General features: G+C 46.6%; 6 protein-coding genes across 6 annotated transcripts; 3 read left to right on the top strand and 3 right to left on the bottom strand.

Moving 5' to 3' along the window:
- Positions 1–1,232: 1,232 nt before the first annotated feature.
- On the top strand, positions 1,233–2,310 carry MCYG_06828 (conserved hypothetical protein; the record flags this gene model as incomplete). The annotated part of the gene is made up of 3 exons (XM_002844818.1): positions 1,233–1,565; positions 1,601–1,727; positions 1,781–2,310. 3 exons carry the CDS (start codon positions 1,233–1,235, stop codon positions 2,308–2,310), a joined length of 990 nt encoding a protein of 329 aa, XP_002844864.1.
- A 135-nt stretch (positions 2,311–2,445) lies between these two features.
- On the bottom strand, positions 2,446–6,335 carry MCYG_06827 (DNA-directed RNA polymerase III subunit RPC2; the record flags this gene model as incomplete). The annotated part of the gene is made up of 5 exons (XM_002844817.1): positions 2,446–5,266; positions 5,332–5,733; positions 5,797–6,020; positions 6,085–6,219; positions 6,282–6,335. 5 exons carry the CDS (start codon positions 6,333–6,335, stop codon positions 2,446–2,448), a joined length of 3,636 nt encoding a protein of 1,211 aa, XP_002844863.1.
- Positions 6,336–9,395: 3,060 nt separating this feature from the next.
- MCYG_06826 (uncharacterized protein) lies at positions 9,396–10,106 on the bottom strand (the record flags this gene model as incomplete). The annotated part of the gene is made up of 3 exons (XM_002844816.1): positions 9,396–9,546; positions 9,740–9,979; positions 10,054–10,106. 3 exons carry the CDS (start codon positions 10,104–10,106, stop codon positions 9,396–9,398), a joined length of 444 nt encoding a protein of 147 aa, XP_002844862.1.
- A 667-nt stretch (positions 10,107–10,773) lies between these two features.
- MCYG_06825 (pumilio-family RNA binding protein) lies at positions 10,774–14,810 on the top strand (the record flags this gene model as incomplete). The annotated part of the gene is made up of 10 exons (XM_002844815.1): positions 10,774–11,073; positions 11,262–11,288; positions 11,423–11,464; positions 11,593–11,859; positions 11,907–12,013; positions 12,092–12,341; positions 12,421–13,435; positions 13,496–13,662; positions 13,720–13,833; positions 13,890–14,810. The coding sequence occupies 10 exons, from the start codon at positions 10,774–10,776 to the stop codon at positions 14,808–14,810; spliced, it is 3,210 nt and encodes a 1,069-aa protein (XP_002844861.1).
- Positions 14,811–16,503: 1,693 nt separating this feature from the next.
- On the top strand, positions 16,504–18,374 carry MCYG_06824 (conserved hypothetical protein; the record flags this gene model as incomplete). The annotated part of the gene is made up of 3 exons (XM_002844814.1): positions 16,504–16,590; positions 16,688–17,191; positions 17,286–18,374. The coding sequence occupies 3 exons, from the start codon at positions 16,504–16,506 to the stop codon at positions 18,372–18,374; spliced, it is 1,680 nt and encodes a 559-aa protein (XP_002844860.1).
- A 525-nt stretch (positions 18,375–18,899) lies between these two features.
- Positions 18,900–21,630, bottom strand: MCYG_06823 (conserved hypothetical protein; the record flags this gene model as incomplete). Its single annotated transcript, XM_002844813.1, has 8 exons — positions 18,900–19,841; positions 19,904–20,002; positions 20,051–20,308; positions 20,373–20,831; positions 20,889–21,140; positions 21,231–21,383; positions 21,455–21,522; positions 21,588–21,630. 8 exons carry the CDS (start codon positions 21,628–21,630, stop codon positions 18,900–18,902), a joined length of 2,274 nt encoding a protein of 757 aa, XP_002844859.1.
- Between the last annotated feature and the right edge of the window lie 398 nt (positions 21,631–22,028).

Below are 22,028 nucleotides of genomic sequence, written 5' to 3'. Positions count from 1 at the left end.
CCATCTCGTCCATGATAGAACGGTTGGTTTTTTAAGAACGGTCCTTGATCGATAATAAGGCAAGTGAGTCATTGGTTCAAGAAGCAATCTCGCATCTGGAGATTGATGCAAATGGGTCTCCTGCAAGCTCCCCGTGAACATGATCATAGTATACTGTTTCCTCCATTTCGAGATCGAAAAAGGAAAAAGATATCAAAGATGAAACGGATTGGCTTTGAAGGATGGTGCCTTTCCCAGCGATCGCGGGGGAAACACGTTATAGCCACAGCAGATCGAGACCCTGAACCGTCGCCTTGTCCGAAATTCAAAGGACTTATTCGTACATGGCGTAGCTAGATGCTTCAAGCCGCCATCGTTTGGTAGACATATGCACGATACCCCACAGTCCTACATGCAGCCTTGCAGAAACGGAGAGAAACTGAAGCAGAAAAATTTCCCCCACAGGGTTCCCAGCTTTAATGCCTATACCAATGAGATGTGAAGCTGGTATTTTGTAAATGGCCGCAGGATTTGCTGTTAGTCGCCTTCGAATATATCCATTCTCGCGACGATGATATGTTACCAGAGCGGCTTGTAGGCTGTATCAACGCTGTTCAGGTGCATCTTGAGGACAACAAGCGGATAACCCTATCATTCGTATTTCCATCCTCTTTCTTAGCCAGCAAACAGCCTTGCTAGGTGTCATAATTTGATATCGTCAACTTTGATGTCACTTTTATGTTTCTTTTTTTCATGGAACCTTTTTTTATGGTTATTTTTCTCCCAAACCCTAAAATATCTTCATTCTACTTGGATATATGAAAGAAAGGGGCTTGTTGTATATTTTCATCTACTATGTAGAGAACAATGGCAATACTATGTAAGTTGAAACAACGGTAAGAAGACTCTATAATATGGACACATTAACGTCATGTCATGGAGACGGTATCGACCCTGGTGAGCCTGCCATGCCATCGTCCTCCCTTGCAGCCAGTCGACTTCAGCGGCTGAGAACGAGCGGCAAATTCCACAGCCAATACGTCACTGTCAGCTCCACTGAAGCGAGGGGTAAAAACGTACGAAGATCCAAGGCTCCAGGATTACAAGGGTTACAATGAGACGCAGAAGAAAACGGAGAAGAAGAAGAAGATAAAAGGCGATCCTCGAGGCTGGAAGAGAGAAATATTCCGCAGCTCGCTTCATCAAACCATCCTTCATCAAAAGTAATAGTAATATCTCTATAACATCAGAAAATGGCGACTCTATCACTCCGTCTTCCATCCCTCGAAGATGGCGATCCTTGGATTGTCCACCAGAAGCTGTTCGGCATCCTCAGTGAATACCTGCAGCCTGCTAGCAGCACAGCTCCGTCTGCTGCGGCGAAAGAAATAGATAGCCTGACGCCAAAGAAACGACAAGGCTTAGACGCTTCGGACGACGCCAAACCAAAGGAAGACTATGAGAGCTTTCTTCTCGAGATATGGAACTCTCTTATCGAGGTAGCTAGGCAGATCCCAAGCGATCACGCCTCGCAGGACCGCTTGGTAGAGCTGGTAAAGGCTCTGCGCGAGCTTCCATCAACCAATGCAGAGATCTGGGGTGTAAGTTCACTCCAGTATAGACGGATAGAAGAGAGAGGTGGTATAATATCGCCGGCGTATATGCTGATTTGAAAGCATTTAAGAACACTGTCAGAGTATGGACTGATTTACCTCTCCTCGGGCCTGCGATGAGAGAAGCTTGGATAGGTAAAAGAAGTCCCTAAACATAGTCATTTCGCCTAGCTTATGCTGTCTACCAGGACCACCCAGCGGCAATGCGCATAGCTCCAACGATGCCCAGAGATGGGTAAACCAGAATGCGTTTGCAGCCCGTCTCTTGAACCTTGACCAGATCTTCTGGTCCAACTTTGCTGTCTGGAGCCTCCGATCCGCCCTCGAAGAACCACCAGCGGCAAATGCTGAAAGCCATAGGTGCAACGTTGAAGCGGCAGCCCAGTGGATGGTGTATAGCGGCCCTTATTTGCTGAAAGAGGCGAATGAAGATCCTGCTAGAGAGGCTGAGGAGCAAGAAGCGGCAAAGACTGAAGCCCAGCCGAACAGGGGCCAACCTCTGGCAGCCGGAAAGTATATAAAGCCGAGCGGAGACTTTGCACCGAACGCTGGCAATTCTGGAAACAGCAGTTTGGAGATATCAGTCAACAGGATATTAAGAGTGTTGCTGCGCTGGCAAAGCAGAAGATGGAATCTGTCGAGTAATAGGATAGAAGCAGCATTTCTTAAAGAGTTACGATGGAATAGAGAAGTAATGCTTTCGTCCGCTTGTGATTGATAATTTTTATCATGCATTAATATACACTCTGAACAGGCCGTAATTTTGTGCTATCTATCTCGTTTTTCCCAAGTAAATCAACCCCATGTATATGCAAATCATAACAATACAAAAAAGTTGCAAGGAAAAGTCGTGTTACATCCCTCGATCTTCAGGGAATTCGTCCTGCAGCCTCAATCGAGCCACAACATTCATGCTGAAGAGCTCCTGCACAAGCAGCTTCGCGGCATAGGGTATCACCATCTTCACTACTCCTGCTGAGGTCTTGCAGCGCTGACACCAGCCAGAGTATCCCATAAATCCGCAGCCTTCACACACATCTACTTCATGCCGATCGGAAGATATCATTAATCGTTCGAGGAGAAGTTGACTCGTGCCGTATGCAATCAGACAGTCACGTTCCATCTCTCCCAGACGTAGACCACCATCGCGAGAACGACCCTCGGTTGGCTGACGGGTAAGTGTGGCTCGGGGTCCACGGGCTCGTGAGTGCATCTTATCTTGCACCATGTGCTTGAGTTTTTGATAGTAGATCGGTCCAGTGAAGACGTAATATGTAAGTGGTTCGCCTGTGATGCCTGATGTCAAATAGTCCTTTCCACCATAGCTGAACCCGTGGTCCACAAGAATAGCGGACATCTCTTCGACAGGGCTACCGCCAAAGGGTGTGCCATAGCCAAACTGGCCGGAGATAATGCCAGCCTTACCCGCGACAAGTTCCAACATCTTACCAACAGTCATACGCGACGGGAAACCATGTGGGTTCATTATAATGTCAGGGACCAAGCCTGTGTCTGTAAATGGCATGTCGGCCTGTTCCGCAATAATTCCAACGACACCCTTCTGCCCGTGGCGAGAAGAAAACTTGTCGCCAACTTCCGGTCGTCGGGTTTGTCGGGTTTGGACCTTGATCAGCTGGCTCTCTCCTTCAGTAGTTGATATCATCACTTTGTCGATATAACTATAATCGGGGAGTTTGTAGGTCTGGGGAGTTGGGTTATATTTCACAGGTAAACCTGCATCGGAGCCAGTAATTCCAGACGAAAGTGCATTGTCTGGTGTCTCTTTATTTATATATACTTCTCCAGGGCTGACTTTCTCCCCAACAGCAGCTAAACCATCATTGTCAAGGAGACCATGTTTTCTAATCGAAACGCCGTTCTCCCTTGTCGGGCCGACTAGCCTATCCTTTGTTCCGTTGGAATAGCTCTTGAGATTTGCCGAATACTTCCTGAAGACTTGACAACGACCGAACCCACGGTCAACTGATCCTTTGTTGAGCACGAGGGCATCCTCGATATCGTATCCGGAATAACTCATCACAGCAACCATAGCATTTTGGCCTGCCGGGAGCTTGTCGTAGTTTGTCAATTCTATTGTTCGAGTCTTTACCATTGGCTTTTGAGGATATACCATAGCATAGAGTAAGGAATCGATACGGAGGAATTGGTTATTGGCAATTGCACCTATAGCTTGTTTACCCATAGCACATTGATAGGTATTTCGGGGAGATTGGTTATGATGAGGGTAAGGTATAAGGCCCGCGACGGCCCCCAGTACTGTAAACGGCTCTATCTCCAGATGGGTCGTGTTTGCGTCTATCTCTCTTTCGTACACGGCAATGTTTGCATCGTTTTCCTCGTTAACATCGACATATTCCACAAGCCCATTAGATAGGAAGTCGTCAAAATCCATTGTGCCACTGCGCAGAGCACTTAAATGTCGCGCTGTAACCTTGGACCGCTTCTTTTCAACAATGATCAAAGGGCGACATATACGCCCATCATCCGTGGAAACATGGACGCTTTTCTGGTTATGGTTGATGAACACACTGACGAATTCTGAGATCCTGCCCATCCGTCGCAAGCGCCGGAAGGCATTGAGGAAATACTTCGGCCGCCTGGTCAGCGCAATAGGAGATCCATTCATAAATACAATATAAGCACCCTGACCGAAGCATTCTCTGCCTCCTACAGTCTGGATATCCTCTGCACCAAGAGTGAATACAAGTTTCTGTACTGGCTCTTCTTCGTCGTTTGTGGTGATATGTGTCATGAGTGCAAGATTCTTCACAAGGCCACAGGCTTCACCTTCAGGGGTATCTGAGGTACAAAGCATACCGAATTGCGACGGCTGAAGGGCACGAGGACCAGAGACTTTCCGTGTCTTTTCGAACTGACTGCTTATCCGTGTCATCATACCAAGAGCAGCAATGTAGCTCAACCTGCTTAGAACATGTGTGACACCGGCCCTCTCCATTCGGAAACGTTTTAAACTCCAGTTCCCAGTTGCAATTGCGCGGTTCATTCCTTGGGTGATATGGTTGCCATGAATGGCAACAACAGGGTAGGCATCAAAGGCCTCTGTTCGTACGGGCTTCTTCAAGACCTTATCTATGTTCATTTTGATATCAAAGCAGAACTTTTTGAACAGATCTTCAAACAATAACGCTAGGAGCTGACCAGCTAATTCCAATCGCTTATTACCAACGTAATCACGATCGTCCACCAAACTTGGGTCGAGCTTTGCCATTAACACACGTCGAGCCATGTAGGTGACGTATAGGGCTTTGGGTCGAAAATTCATATCCTGAACTTGCACATGAGATATTATGACAGAAGATATGGCCTCAATGGCTTCTGCAACATAGTTTCGACGAGCGGGTCCAAACCCTGAGGCTTTTCGATTAATCTTGATGCGCGCACCCAAGTACTCAAGAGCTTGTTGCTGTGTGAATATACCCAGTTTGATAGCTTCCTCGAAGTTGATCGCAAAGTCTTCTTGATATTCCAGGTCAACTCCTGCTACCAATAGCAACATTTCTTTATCAGATTGTATTCCCATGGCCTTTAACAGAATAACAATCGGAATGTCATCGTTTAAAACGTTGTGTCGAAGGTAAATGCGTCCCTTTTTCATAATGATATAACTTTTCGATTTCCGCTCATGTGAAGAACTGTGATTTAACGTTATTAGCAACGAAGGGTAGAGATGTACAAGATTCCGGGTCTTTAAACCTACCTAGTCACAGAAGCCTGTACAATCTCCTTTTTAGAGTCTGTTTCGACAATGACTCTGTTTTTGCTTAACTGTTCTTGCACTAAGATGACCTTCTCCGTTCCGTTTACAATAAAGTATCCTCCTGGGTCGAGAGGACATTCATGTAAGGTGTACATCTCTCGTGCTGATTTATTTGACAATACACATTTGGAGCTCCGGAGCATGACAGGCATACGGCCGATGGCAGTTCCATTCCGCTTGACTCGCTGGCGGCCACGAACATATTCGAAATCTACTAGAATAGGTGCCGCATATGTCATATCTCGAAGTCGACATTCGTTTGGAGTGATCGTGGAATCGACCTTGATACCTGACTGCTCTTCATCGGTTCGCCGGGGTGTTCCAAGGTAGATGTCATGAAACCTATAATTGAGAGGATTAAATGGTTAGTTTTGGGTAACCACTTGGGCGCAAAAATCGGCCTACTTTATATAAAACTTTGGGTCGATATCACTGCGAATTTCCGCACTAGACTGTACAATCTTTTTGAGCTGGACTTCGACAAAATAGTTGTATGAGTCGATATGTTGTTTAACGAGACCTTTGACTTTGAGAAATGCTGGCAATAGGTTCCATTTGTCTCTTTCGGTGTTGATTGGGTCGGTCAGATGTTTATCGTAGTAGAATGGTTCGAGCAGTGCCTCAAAGTCCTGTATTATGTCTCCAGTTAGAATAACCTGAATGCCTTCAGTAGAATAGCAAAAGCAGTCGTACATCAGATCGTTTGCCCTTTTGCGAATTCGAGGTATGACTCTTTCTGCGAGCTCCCGGGTTATGCGAATCGTCTGTGAACTTCGCAGCAGCAGCATTTCCTACGGATCTTCTCTGAGTGCCCGATGAAGCTGTAGACTATACTAAATGGTTAATACTTTGCTTATAAACTTGCAAGTATGGACAATCATCGCACATACATTGCCCGCCGCACCTCCAACATTTGGGCCTACTGTCTTCTTCCGAGAAGCCATGATTCCGCGATATTAACCCTGGGAGCGCAAAAACTAAAGGATAATCAAAACAGCCGCTATGAATTGTGTCAAGTCATCATCATGGCGAGGTTATATTGTATCAGTTCATCAGCGCATGTTTCTCTATATTTTTTTTTCGAAGATAGAGGGTTGGAGGGGAACCTTATTTGGAGCTCTGCGGACTTTTATTTTTCCGACCGGCTCTTCCGGCCGTTTTGAGATATCAACCAAGGTTGGAAGTTGGAAGAATCATCAATTCATTTGCATTCCACAAGGAATAGTACGACCGGTTATTATTGAACTTATAGGCTGGTGGGCACTACAATTTATCAAGCCGTACTCTATGGATTCTCTGTTGACGAGAGAATTCGTGGCCAATGCGCGCAGCCGAGGATACGATAGCTTGTATGGAGTCGACGGTTGATTGGGGCGATTCGAGGAAGGGGATGGAAAGACACAGCATTCTAAGAGACCCCTAGCTTGGGGGATGAGATTTGAATTCTTTATAATTTCAGCTAACTCATACAACCTGAAAGCAGCAGTTAGTGTTTATTCCGTGTCGCAGGAAACCCGAGGACGTGGGTTATGAGGTGCACAATCCCATCTACGGGGTAGATAATGGCGAAACTATGGGGCACAGCGAATTCTTCCACGGAATGCTGTCGTCGATGATACCTTTTCACCCATGTCAGGTTTTTTAACGACATGGGTGTTATTGCAAAAGCCACCGCCCCTTCTCAACCACCCAACCCTCAACGAAGAAAAGTCTCCTTTTGCGCAACCATAACGTGAAGAGGTTGCGAATTCAGTTGGAGTTATATATTATCTCTAAAATATACATCCAAGTCGCGAGGGATCTCGTCTTACCATGACATCTCGTCGGTTTCGATATCAAGGGCTCCCTTGATGAACGGGGTGAATATATTGTTGAGAATTGATTGATCATCGATGCAAATGTCCATAGCATTGAATGAGAGCAAACCTTAAATCGGCATGATTTTCTCCAGCCCACAAAGTTGAATTGTTAAGCGAAGATGGTGAAAATTGGCCATCGTTCTCAAGGGAGTGTAGCATCAGATACTATTAGGTATCATTGCTTGCCGTCAGTTGCGGCCTCACCGACTCGGTACCTAACCAGTGAGGTGGTGCGTACCTAAAGTACCCTTGACTTCATGATGATGTGCGGCTATCAACATCAAACATCGTGAAGTGGGGGAGATTGACAACAAGTTTCATTTGGGTTGTACAGCAGCCTGCACCATCCCCGGTCAACATACTGTAGACCAACGCATTGCCGCAGATATTTCACGATCTAAATATCCCATATATATAATGATGCGTATATACACCTATTATATATATAGTATGTTCAACAGCAGAATTTCGAGTGCGGCTACAGGGCGGAGGCCAAGCGAAACGTGTGGGTGGTAGATACTACATAGACGGTAAAAAGGACCACGATAGAGATGAATCAACCTCATTCCTGCCAGCCATGTGCAGAACTAGCTTCTCCAGGGCGTCTAGGATGAAGCTCGATGCGCTGACAACAAATTACACTGACCGACTATCCCGCACAATGATGGGCCCTATTGAAGTGACCTGCCAATCGCTGCATACCTTGCTGACAAGGCTCCTGGAGTGTGGACTTGGCAGTAAACCTGGGGAAATCAACTTGGTTGGGCCGGAAGACTTGTTGAGACTTCGGTATATATACGCTAGGTGAAAGTAGATGCTACTAAAAGATGAGTGACCCTGGCGATATGATTGGAGTTTTATGTCCTAATCTCTGGTCGTGGGCTGCGGGAACGAAGGGCGGAGACAACCTTCTACGGAGAGGTACATATATGGAGTACCGTGCTATGCATATCCTTCTTAAACGGCTGGGCCTGTGACGGTGCATCGTGGCAAGCTTGCATGCTTCGAAACCTAGCGGCCGCTTCTGTGCTTGTGCTGGCATTTCCACCGCTCATTCGAGTTCGGGTGTGTACGTACAGAAGTACTCTGCCCTGTGACTGCCGGGTGCTGGCTTCATGCCACACTTTACAAAAATAGTATACTCTGTATGTTGAGGGAAAAGTGCGAGATTCACTCCCTCCCATCCCAAAAATTAAGACTGGTGTCAAGGGTGCCTGGAAGACAACAACCCGCATTCAAAGAGAGAGAGAAAAAGCAATGACGTCGAACAACTCCATATTTTGGCTGTGCGACCTTTCCATCTTCAGAGAAGAGAGAGAGAGAGAGTACCAAATACGGGGCAGGTATAAAAGGAGACCAAGCCTATCTCCGCATCCATCTCCCGTACTTTGTACGCACGGCTGTAATTACTGACAGAACGAGAATTCTGTGCCTAGTGGGGAGTATGACGAGAAAACACATTGAAACTTCGTCTGTGTGTTTGGGGATGCTCGTTTCTTTTTCTTCACACAGGTTCAAGGCGGCAGCGGTGATCAGAGTTCCCCGTATGCATTCATTGGACTCGAGAGTTAGATCAGCGTTCATGACCATCTTTTCTGAATCTCTCGTGGGCAGCAAGAAGGCGAGAGACAGGGTGCGTGTTTGCTCTATCCCTCCCAGTTCTGGCACAGTTGATAATGGACAATGAACAGACCCTACGGCTGCACGCCGTGCAGGGCGCACAGGTTCTGGGCCTTGTGCCAGTGAGCGACTGAGAAGTTTGAGACTCCGGGCTTGTTTGATTGGGCCGTATATCGGGTGCTGGAGGGTTCTCCACCCACGTCGTCGTGCATGCGTCGATATCTACTATATGTATATATGCACCTAAGAAATGGCACCATGTACCTTGCAATCTGATGCGTCGTCGAGATGCACAAAACACTAATCTCGTTAGCCGACAGCTTGCTTACTCTGAACGCCTTCCCTCCGTCCTGTTGTGCCCTCTGTCTCATGGGACCAGCCAAAAGGGTCACTGTCCCTTCCATCTCCCCGTGTAAGAACAGTTCCAGCCTCCGTGACGCTGTTATGGCCAGGCTTCCAGGGACCCTTTCCTTCTCCCCCCACCCATTTCCGCGAGTTCGTCTTGAGGAGTGGTGTCGGTTCAGGTCACTGGTACTGGCTCGCGAACGAGGATGCAGCGCCAAAGAGAGCGAGTTGTTGGGCAAGGACGAAGTAGCGGTGACCCCTCAGTGGGCCCCCAGGGATAGCGGGTAGCCCTGCCTGACGCAACCCTATTTGTTTAGAATTTCGAGGGTTTCTGCAAGATGAATTCCAATCAGAAAATAGATATCGGCGAATATTTAGGCGTTGTGGAATATCCAGGGGGGTTTTGAGGGCCGGTCATTCGTCCAGAGCGGGTGCTATCTTGTACACTTAGGGTCGCCTTCCATTGCTGAAAATATGCTTGAGCTGCTGCAAGCCATTGAACTTGAATCCCCGCTGTCAATCACATAATATTTGGTCCCTCTTCCCCTTCTTCATATCTCCCTCTCTCTCCCTCTCTCTCCTCTCTCTCCCCTTCTCTTCGCCCTTTTTCCTTTCCCCGGGCTTTCTCCTGCTCGCTCTGCTGGCCCTCTCTTCGCTTCTCAAGTCTCACAGGGACTTCCCACGCTCTGTACAACAACCGATCTTTCCTGATTTCTCTCGTTCCATGACCAGCTCTTTCTTTTCTTCCCGCCCTGTCAACATTCCTGGTTTTGAAGAGATCCTGTATGTATATTAAACCACTCCAAAGCAGTTTTTGTTCCTGCGAACGCATCCTTACGAATCCTCATCGATCTCTGAGATGACCTTGCTCACTCCTCCTTTGCCAGACATCTTCGGGTTGACCCCATAGACCTGCCGCCAATTGACCCGCCCTAGTCGTGTCTCATAAATTGGAATATCCAGCCTTACCCCGCCAAAATTAAGAGGAGCGTAAATTCCGCCGTAAAACAGAAAGAGACAGTCGAGCCTTGGTTTTCTGGTTTGACAGCGGCAGAGCGGTTGAAGAACCAGCGTCCAGGGCGAACGGGATCTGCCGCCACCGAATTCAACCCTTGACTTCCTCTTTCTCCCTCACTTATCTTCCCTGTTAAAAAGTCTTTGCCGTAAGTTCAGGCTCGCCTCTTTGCCTCATCCTTTTTGCCTCTTCTCTCTTTCCGTTTTGCCCTTTGGTCTGTCTGTCTGTGGTTTGCGGGTTTGACTTCCCGGCATCCCCAACTTCTTCCAATTTTTTTTTTGTTTTTTTTTCCCCTTTGGCAGAAAGCGTGACGCGGAAAGCTCACCGCTTTTGGGCCTCCCCTGAAATATCCCAGACGTCGAAAAGCGAGAGAGAGAGAGGAAAATAACCACCGAAAGGTCTTCCCTCTCAACGTCTGCACTGCGTCTGGCTGGTATCATTTGTTGTCGCCGCGGCGGGCTGCGTTAAGGATGCTGTTGATTTGAGGATTTTTTATTTTCCTGCGCGTATATATATATATATACTTTGCCATCATGTCTGACAATGTTTGCGAGTTTTCGAGAACAGATGCCCGGGAATATGACCTTTAGAAACAGTTTCAGCGGGAAGCTCGACGACTTCGTTGGCCCGTCTCAGTCTCCTCCTTCGGAATCACCATTCTCTGCGTTCCCGTCGCCTCAGGGAAGCCAGAAGGGCTTCGTGCCCAGCATCAACCAGCAGACGAACGAGGTCCGATCCACCATGCAGCGTCGTTTTACCACCGAGTCCGCCGTGCTGCCACAGTGGAATGGCTTCAATCAGCAGCCATTGAAGCAGGCAGAACAGCTGGATATATTGTCATCAGTGAGTTGAACGGCCCTTTGTCTCTGGCTCAGATGGCGTGATCAAGTTGTTTTGCCAGTTCGGTTGAAGTGAAGTTGAATATGACAGGCCCGTCTACATGTTACTGCGGGCATGGCGTGGTTGGCTTGCTTCACTTTGATATTGTCTTGTTATTCACTTTAGACTAACAGAGCAATTCTTTTGAATAGGCCACTCACCTCCATAAATCTCAGCTTGTGAGCAGAGACCCTCTCCTCCCTTCTCCCTCTTTTCTCTGTCCTCTCTCCTAGCAACACTTTACCTACCTACTTAAACCCCTCCCCTCTCAACTTCTCTCCGCCCTTCTACAACTTCTCAAACCTGAACATAGGTGGTTTCTACCAGACTGCTTGTATCATCAGGAGCCCGACAAGTTAGCCGCTACTGCTGCTTACAGTCCTTACTCCCCCGCATAAGCCTTTGTGTCTCCCTCTCTTTCACAGAATCTCTCTCCCTATTTGACTTCTCCCTGGTCCAGGTTTCTTTTAACCAGGTTTTAAGTTGGAGAAGAAACGGCAGCATATTGAATATATGCGTGAACAGAAGCGTCGATTTGAAGCAGATTTGAAAATCCTTGATCTCCAGCAGGAGAAAGAGAGACAGGAGATGGACCAGATTGCCCGAGACCTGCTCAGGTTGGCCTCAGTGGCCCAGTCAGTGAACCAACGACCCCGCCGGAATACTATCGAGACAGTGGCTTTCCTACTGCTCTTTCTCGCCCAGCTCGATTCTCCATTTCAAATGGACAACCGTTGTCTCCATTCGGGAGTGTGTTTTCACCTACCTCTCAAGTGACATCTCCCACCAACAACCAGTCCTCGAACCAGGACTTCGCCAACCGTACTGGTATGGGAATGGGCCTACGTAGAAACTCTGAACAAACCTACGGAGCTGCCTTTACAGGATTTAGAGCCGGTCATGCGTAGGTCCACCTCAAAAACCAACCTATCTACCTACTTTCAGTGACCATCTATATACTAACTTTCACTAAATTTATTAGAAGCCGTTACTCTCTGTCAAACAATGTGTTTGGTTCAGCCCTCCCACCAGTTTCCTCGCGTGGTAACGGGTTCAGTAACCATATGGGATTCGGCTCACTTTTCTCCTCTAAGAACCCTCTTGAGGCCGAGGAGGATAAATCCAAACATGAAGATCGCGTATCTACTCCAGATGTGAAGAGCTACCTTCGCATGACTGATCCGGATGACAAGTTTCCTACTTTGGTTCGCCGGGATGATAACCCTTCAGTCGTAAGTTCATTGTTCTATTTCTTCTTCTTTATTTCTTCTATACACTACTGACCCACTATCTTTATTTAACCTTAAATAGCTATCTGCCAACTCTGCAGCTGTCGACTTTGCAAACTCTCGTACTCCCGTTCCTGAGAACTATAATAGCAACGGTCGTCATCATGCAGTACACCACAGCATGCCTCAGAACACATTGTCGTGGTTGTCTGATAATTCAACCGAAAAAATTCACCAATCTAGTGCCGCCAATGGAAATAACACCGGTAATTTCCATACCGGCCGCCATGTGAACCGTCTTTCTTTGGGAAATGACCTCTCTGCCCTAGGCGCCCTTAGCACCGCTGCTCACCAGCCAAACCACACGACTGGGCATCATAGACCAACCTCTCTACAGCTGTCCTATTCTACAAGTGATATCCCTACTGCTCACAATGGGTTCTTTGCCGATTCCACCGCCAGAACTCAAGCCGAACTGACCCTCAACAACTTTCAGACTCATAGCCGGATGCAGTCTCGCAGCAATGGTGGTTCTGCAAACACCACCCCACCAACCCCACAATCCACCTCGGACCGTGAGGAGCCTGGTCCCAGCATCCCGTCTTTCCAATCATCTTTCCAGCCCAACGCCGTGTCTCACGCTCTGGTCTTGACTTCTCCCACCACGATCGCTCCCAGTGCAAACGGATCCACTACTCCGACTCCTAGTACATTCGCAACGCCAGTTTATGGATATGGCATGCAAGCATACGCTCCAGCCCCTCTGCAACTCAATGGAAACTATCATACTGCGGTTCAGGGCCATCCGATGTTCGGAGCATATGGAGTACCACCCCAGCCACCACAGGCAAGCAATTACGGTCGATTCATGGAGAGTCCTCGTGCTGCCACCCAAGGCCGCCGCAATGGAGAGGCTGAAAATCCACTGAACCGTTTTGGCAATGTTCCTCTTGAGAGCTACTCTGGCGAGATATATGGGATGTGCAAGGACCAACATGGCTGCCGTTACCTTCAACGAAAACTTGAAGAAGGCATTCCCGAGCATGTTCAGATCATCTTCCGTGAAACTCAAATGCATGTCGTCGAGCTGATGACTGGTACGATAAACCTTCCCAAGTTTTTTTTTTACTTTGCAATCCATTAACAACCCTGTTTAGATCCTTTTGGAAACTATCTTTGCCAAAAACTGCTTGAATTCACCAATGACGAGCAGCGTACTGGTCTTATTAACATCGCTGCACCCCATTTGGTGCAAATTGCTTTGAACCAGCATGGAACTCGAGCTCTTCAAAAGATGATTGAGTTTATTTCTACTCCTGAGCAGGTAAAATAACTTTATTGAGCTATGCTTCTTGTACCTGACTAATCATTCTTGATATAGATCCAAACTGTCATTAATGCGCTTAGTGGTCAGGTGGTTGAGCTTGTCCAAGATTTGAATGGAAATCATGTGATTCAAAAGTGCCTGAATCGGCTCTCAGCCCCAGATGCTCAGGTACATACTCTTTTCCTTAGTATGATTTATCTCAACAGTCGACTTACTTTACATAGTTCATTTATGACGCTGTTGGTAAAGAGTGTGTTGCTGTTGGAACTCACCGCCATGGCTGCTGTGTGCTTCAGAGATGCATTGACCATGCATCTGGAGATCAGCGCGCGAAACTGATCGAGCAAATTACCAAGAGCTCTTACTCTCTCGTCCAGGATCCATTTGGCAATTATGTCATTCAATACATCTGTACGTTTGCATCCCTCCTCTTATCATATATTATAATACTAACAGGAATAGTGGACCTTGGAGAACCACTCTTCACCGGACCACTTTGTGCAACTTTCCAAGGAAGCATTCCTGCTCTCTCAAAGCAAAAATTCAGCTCTAATGTTATCGAGAAATGCATCCGTACTTCTGACTTCAATATGCGCAGAGCCTTCATTAAAGAGATGTTGTTGCCGCACGAACTTCCCAACATGCTCCGTGATTCGTTTGCAAACTACGTTATCCAGACCGCCATGGACTTTGCGGATCCTGAGTCTCGCAATACTCTGATTGAGGCCGTTCGTCCATTGTTGCCAGGCATCCGTTCGCAGCCACATGGACGCCGCATTGCAGGAAAGATCATGACTCTAGATTCTCACTCACGAAGTAATGGCACAAACGGACCAGCTCCAGGAGCCCCCTTGGCGCTCGATGAAATACGAGGTGGCTTCCAGCAGCCTTATACCCTTCCTGCTAACCAGTACAGCTCTCAGTTTAACTCCTCCGAGGCTTCAACCAATGCCCCATCTGCTGCTGTCTCTGAGTCTGAGTTTGCTGAAGCTCGCTCTCCCCATAGCGAGAGTGGAACCACCACCATCTTTAGCCCCGTTCCTCAACACACCAGCAACGCTATTAACGGCATTAACAACATGAATGGCATCAATGGTATTAATGGGCTTAATGGTTCGAGCCCTCGCGGTTTCAACATGTTCTAACTCGGATGAGAGCAGAATTGTATCAACATCTCCTTGCGTGGAGCTCAACATACTGACTGCGCAATGTTTTCATTTCTCAAACCTGTAACACCAGCATGATATGATGCCACGACTCACGACTTTACGGATCTGATTTTAAAGAATATAAATTCTTACCGCGACAAGAACAGCATTATCGGCAAGACTTGAACAACAGATACACCCAGCCATCCTTTTCCACTTTCCGACTGCATACCGTTAAGAAGCATCTTCTTGGAATCTTTGACGATGCCATATTTCCCACATATGACGATTTTGATATACGTCCTTTCTCCAGTTCCCTGGATCACCTTTGACTCACCCTAACGAATCCGCTTAGCCCGGCATTGTCCCAATCGACTTGGCATATTCAATCTTCCGAGTGGAGGATGTGGATAATATCACTTTATTTCTTGTTATGCTCACCTTTTGCCATAATGCTAACGCACGACATGGCCTTTACATACTTCCCGCCCACCTTCAAATTCCTCTCTTTCTCCTTCATTTGCATTCCCTATCCTTGAGGGATTTCCTGCTTTACTTTGTTTCTTTACCTTCTTTTCCACCTTTTTCCTTTGTCCATTCTTGTTTTAACCGTATTCAAATCATTTCTTCTTCCCACGGGCATTCGATATTTTCTGATCACAGCCCTTTCTCAAGCAACCTTCAACGTACAAGGTCTTGGCTGTCTCATACGGTTTTCCCGAGCTCAAGTGCACACAAGCAGAGCAAGCTACACTGTTTGGTTTGGCTTCTCAAGTTGACACATCGAGGAACAACCATGTCCGTATTGGTCTTGTGATTTATGTATTTTCTGTTCTGCTTTCCACATTTTGTCTTCATTTCCTGGCCCTTGCATATTCATGCCACTGGACATCATCTCTCAAGCTCAATTCAAGGGTGCCGTCGGACCAGCTCCTTAGATGTTGACTAACCTTGATTTGGCTGGTTACCACGCAGAGGACAGTGGCATGAGAATCCTTTCAGCATTTGCTTTCAATGGTTTCTCTCCTTTTAACTTACCTTTATTTTCTTGATTTACATTCTACCCTGATATGCCCATGCAAGCAAATCATGTACCATCAGTTGTGTTCTGCAATGTTCTGCATTCATGTATCTATATGAGCCTCCATTTACTGGATACTCAATGTCATCAAGATGTTGTTTTTTAACCCTTGAGCCCATACCTAGCTTCCGGCATTCACGACCATTTTACCCATCTTGAATCATTTGTTGTTCACCTTTGCAAGTTAAGTTTTGTTTTTATATCAGTTTGCAAGTTAGTTAGCAAGTTTCGCAAGTACAATTTAAGACTATCCTTCGGTTTAGCTCTAGGTACCATATTATGCTTAAACTTAGTGTCCGCCGCGTATCATACTCGTCGTAATGAAAAGACGGGAATGATTAAGCCTCGCCTTGTGCATGCAGAAGCATGGGATGCGATTTAGAGGCTAGAGATCCATGCCACCAAAAGTCTGATAACGCCCAGGGGGTGCAAGTGAATAACCTTAAATTGAAGCGCGCGTCAAACCCAAACTTTAATCTTAGCTCAATTAAACGCGCCAAGCTCAGCAAACATCGTTCGGGGTCGTGAAGTGCAGCAGAAGACAGAATTAACCCGCCATGCCCCTTTTTCTCCATTGGTTTGATGCAGTCTCGCTGAAGTACTTCCCCAATGTTGCCTCACGAGCTTGTTCTCTCTGTTTCTCGACAATGGCCTTGTAGAGAACTGCAGACGAGGCAGTTAGCTCATCTATTATGCGTTCGTAAAAAGATTCCCTCACCCTCAATTTGGATAGCTCTATCAGCATTTAGTAGCTTCTTATTACGCTAACTACTTTGTACTATTACTCAAATAGACTTCTTCCCTCCCTTCTCCTCCATCAGTAATAGTTCATGGACCCAAAGGTTCTGGGAAATCAACTGTTCTCAGAGCCTTGCTGCAAGCTTATGTTGACAGCCACAGACATAAAAATGGGAAAGAAAACAGCAGTCCTCAAGTGGCATCCGGAGCAGAAAGGGGAAAGCTCTCTGATAACTCTGGTGATGATTTGGGAGCACGCCGTTTTTGCTATGCAATAGTGAATGTTGCTGAATGTATATCGGCAAATCACTTATTTATGAAGATTATATCAAACACAATTGATGCTATGCAACGAGATACCGCTGGGGGGTCAGGCGATGAGTGGATGCAAGGTATTGGCAGTATACGGTGTGAGCATGTGAGCTCGCTTCCAGGTTTACTTGGGAACATCCTAAGTAAAGCCGATTGTCGGCAATTTGTGCTGTTGCTGGATGGTGTAGACGAGCTACGAGAAGGTGGACAAATGTTACTTGCAGCATTGTATCGAGTTGGTGAGATGGTATGTGAAACCCACCGTCTTCCTTGAGACTTACACACCAGTACGTGATACTTGAACATAAGTAAAGCTAATCTGGCCTAAATTAACCTCTTAGCTATCTAATGTGACGGTGATATTCACATTAAAGTTCTCCCCTCGCCCTCTCCTACTCCATGCCGCTGGTGTACCCCATATATATTTCCCTCCTTACACGCGTGCCGAAAGTATAGCGATCCTTACCAATCTACCTCCCCCGACCTTGCCCCTATTATCAGAAGCTACCGCTGCCAAGTTATATCCTCCATTCCTAACGACGTTATATGATGCATTGATTGGCCCAACAGCGGGGACGGTTCCTCATTTTCAGTCTGCGTGCGAGAAACTTTGGCCGCGGTTTGTTGCACCCATAATAAATGGCGAGACGCCACCAGGAGGGGACATAGCGGAATGGGACTTTCCCCGGCTCCTGGTGAAGAATAGATCATTATATCAACACCAGGGAGAGCTGCTACTAAGCCACCGAATTGTTTCCGATGACTACACGGCGAACCCTACTGCTTCAGGCTTAACCACAAAACGACCTGCCTTCACCCTACCTTCCCTTCCCTATTTACCAACTCTCGTACTTACTGCTGCTTTTCTTGCAGCACATATACCCCCTCGCCTTGATTTAGCCCTATTTTCAAAGTTCACGCCGTCGATTAAACGCCGTAGAAGGCGTTTGAATACCACTGCCCAGCCAAAAGTATCTACTCAACCCGGTGAGGACCATCCCGAAAGCACGCCTAAAAAAGGAAGAGAAGCCAGTAACCCGGCCAAGGGACCTAAACGGGCAACCAACTCCAACTCTGTTCCAGGAGGTACGCGTGGCAGTCGAAGTGGTTACTTCGTTAATCCGCACCCCTTTACACTCGAACGTCTTCTGGCCGTGTTCCGCGCCATAGATCCCAATCCCCCGTTGGCAACGGACATATCTTTGGCAGATACTATATACCCAGAGCTTGCCACATTACAGCGGCTGCGTCTACTCGTTCCCGCTTCTGCTGTCGCGGCGGCCGCTGGAGGAATTGTGGACGGTGCTGAGAAATGGTGCCTGAACGTCAATGCAATTGTTAGCTCTGGAAATTCCATTAGTGACGAATGGGTTGTAGAGATGGCACACGGGATAGGAGTGGAGGTTGAAGAGTACTTAGGGCTGGGCTAATCTCAATTTCGGCGAACCAAATATATATAAGTTGGCCAATAATATTCTCTATATATATTGTGTAGTTCTCTAACCAGGGAATGCTGCTTATAACCAATCCAACCCATAACAGCCAGGCCTAAAGGCTCATGAAACTAGAAATAGTTCCTAAACTATATTGCACTGGGTGATTGATATATAGAGAGAATACCACGCTACCAGTGCCTGTTACTGTGAACGATCAAATAATCAAGTTACAAACTAGAGCCAGCTTTTACAGCAATTCTTAGTTCGTGATAAACCACGATAAATATAAAAAAAAAACGGTGATGGCCTCGTGAATACTGGCAGATAGATTAGCCGTTCCTGCGATTAGTACTTTAATTTGAAGGATCTAGATAGCCACATATTTTCCATCAAATACTTCCAAGTTAGCCATACCCCTCTCTATAAATCATAGGATTGTCCGTAGCCTCTCACTAACGTCTATATTGAGGGCCAAAATGCGACGTATAAAGGGTGGACTAATAATAATGAGATCGAGATCTAGTCCGTAGCTTCTTTTGGGCCTCTTAAGGGTATGGCTTCCGATACCTGCGGAACTGCCCACCAATCATGCCACCGGGGCTGTGACCCAACCTCAGGGACCTCAACGGAGAGATTGAGAGGTTTGGAAGGATCTTTAGATAAGATAGCTTTTTTGACGGTGTCAATAGCTATGCTGGTTGCAATACATGCCCGAAGCATGTTTTTTGCATTTTTAATCCAATCACTCTCCAGGCCAGACATCTTTGACGGCTTCTCCTTTGGCGTCAGATAAGGGCCGTCCGCCAAATACCTCTCAAGGCCCTTCTTTGCCTCAGCTGTGGCTCGCACAGCTCTATTCAAAACTGCCCTGTCACTCTCGCCGTCAAGGGTGGCTTCACGTTCATAAATTTCAAAGGGGGCCACCTCAGGTAAGGAAATCGGGAGGAATGGCTTCATACGAAGCTCATAACGAAGCCTTGAGGCGGAATAGCCTGGTGATGATGAGCAGTTCAAACTGATCAAACCATGGCGTGAAAGAAGGGTATAAAGCGCATGCAATGCTATGGAGAATGCGTCTGTAACACCAAGTTCCGTGGATATGCGATCAAGGAGGTTAAGGGTGCGATCACGGGCCTTTATGCGAGTTTCCATGTCTACGCGTGATTGTTCACTACGCCTAGATAATGCTCTCTGGCTTTCGGTGATCACGCAAGCTCTTATACGATCGAGATGAACGAGGTGAGTTGAACATAGGTGTGATAAATACCAGTACATGCCCTGGAATTCGCCAGATGAATACACCGATAGCTCAAATCCTAGCTGGATTACGAGGCGCATTTGTTGGAGCTTATAATGGTACGTCCAGCTGCTTAACGGGTAGGTGTAGGTTGGTTCATCCCCGTGTATATATATAGGGGCTTCCAAGGTCCATGTGCGAAGTTGAGTATCACATTCCTCGGCCTTCGGAGTAGGTAGTTATATTAGCAACACTGCCTTAAACAATCTGGATTAATATATCTTACCTCGGCTTGCAACCGATCCCAATCAACAATATTATGACAGAGTGTGCGTCGTATTCGGCAGCGATTCAAACATATGGTGCGATAGGAGTCGATGAAAGGCTTTGAACGTCAATAAGAGCCCTTTAGGGAATACATGATCAACCTTACCTGTGCCATCCGTTGTATGAAGACATCCATTTGCTTAGCTATTTGAAATTTGGGGCTTGAAGGAGCTTCCACCTCGTCATTACTGGGGTCAAAGAGTGGACTAAATGGAAGAACAAGATCTTTCATGCTACCACAACAGAACTTCTTTGCGGGCAGGATGCCAAGGACCTGGCCATTCAGAAGTAGGAGTGATTGCGCCAAAGACCGGATATAGACACTTGGTTGTGGTTTGCGAGATTGTAAGGTCCATAGTAGGTTCTTTTAAAGCGTCAGCGTCGGCAAAATTAGAGAGCTTGTCGCTGAAATTGGAATTGACACCTACATATAAGCTAAATGCGCTACATGAGTCAAGTATTTCCTGCAAGTCGATAGCGTCCTGACAAAACCGTTTTAAATATGATATAGCGTTTTGTGATTCAATTTTGATTATCGGCCGAGGAGGAACGGTACTCGCGAGCCGTCGTTGGAGCTTTTCGCTAAAGGCATCTTCAACAGATTTTCCTAACTGGATTGACTTCTGTATGAGACTTATCTGGTCCAACATGGAAGTCAGACTTTTAGTGGATCGTGACTGTGTCAGAACAAGATCCATGGCCAGATAATCTAGCAAATGACGCCGAAAAATGAGTCGATCGAGAAGCGCGGCCTTAACTGCTTCATCCATTTGTTTTGTCTCCTGATTGAGCCATTCAATGGCATTATCAAGAACTGCTATAATTTTATCAATTTTGACGTCGGGAAGAAGTTTCCTGCTATATAGTTGTGTGCTAAAATCTTCTTCCTATTTGATATAGGTTAGCTAAATAGTTATGTCCAGACAGGGAGCAAGGCTTCAAACCTCGTAATAAAATTCTGATGCAACTCTTTCATGAACAAATCCGCATGCTTTGATTAAAGCAAGACAATATGCTCTCAACACAACAGTTACCATACCTCCTACGTTTTCGTCCCCATTAGCAGGACCAGGTGTAGCCCTTTTTCCATTGAATACTGCATCATCAAGAGATTTAGGGACGGGCCAGAGTAAATGGTCAAGATAGATTGATGTAAATAGTGTCTGTGAGAGTGGATGACCCATATGCCACGCTACCTATTGATTCTCAAATATATTGGGAAGAGTTAACTATCAGGCTTTTGCGTTTGAACGATAATGCAAGAGCACGCTGGGGATAACATTTACCTCGTAGCACAAGAGCTGGTCCATTATCCCTAAAACCTCCTCTGGAAGAAGCTCCCTCATCACATCATAATTATGGTCAAGTGTCTCTCCAGGAGCAAGATAGCCGCTATCCATCTTCGAATCCATAATCTGCACCGTAGCAAATGCTGTAAGCTATACATCCGAATATGGCGAACATGACTTTGTTGTGAGAAGAATGAGTGATGTTGGTGCATGTATCTGACCTCCAGGGCTCCCACAGCTTCGAATAACGTGAAGTATTCATCTTTAACAAGTTCGCCGGTGACGAGCGCTATGTATTCCAGAAAACGTTAGGCACACTTCAACATGAGTAAAAAGGGACTCTCTCGAACAGACCTGATGCCGCCCTTGTAAACTTCTCTGTAATATCGCAACTCATCCTGTCACAGCTATATCTCGTAGTGACAGCAGCTGTCTGTTCGGCGGGGCAAAGGAGGTCAAAAAAAAAAGTCGCAGCGATTCAAGATGGCGGTCTAAGCAAGAAAGGAAATCAGGCACACAGCAGAGCGAACATCGTCACAGCACACTAAGAGGCAGTCAGCTCTAAGTGGTACGTCTGTGTTGAAATCAGGCTGTGGAGATAAAACCTACGACTCCAAGGTGCAATCATATGTGGTGTTGGTTATGGTTTAAAATTAAGGATCACGATGCTGAGTCAAGGAACGGCACTTCATGACGATTTCTTTTTTTGCTCTGGTGAAGTGCATTCACAATTGAGGCAGCAGGACGAGTATCGAACAGTTTGAATTCTTCTATAGAATTGATACAGAGTATAAT

This window comes from Microsporum canis, genomic scaffold (assembly GCF_000151145.1).
Source record: "Microsporum canis CBS 113480 supercont1.6 genomic scaffold, whole genome shotgun sequence".
In the NCBI taxonomy this organism is placed as follows: Eukaryota; Fungi; Ascomycota; class Eurotiomycetes; order Onygenales; family Arthrodermataceae; genus Microsporum; species Microsporum canis.
This window is presented reverse-complemented; position numbering and strand designations above follow the sequence as displayed.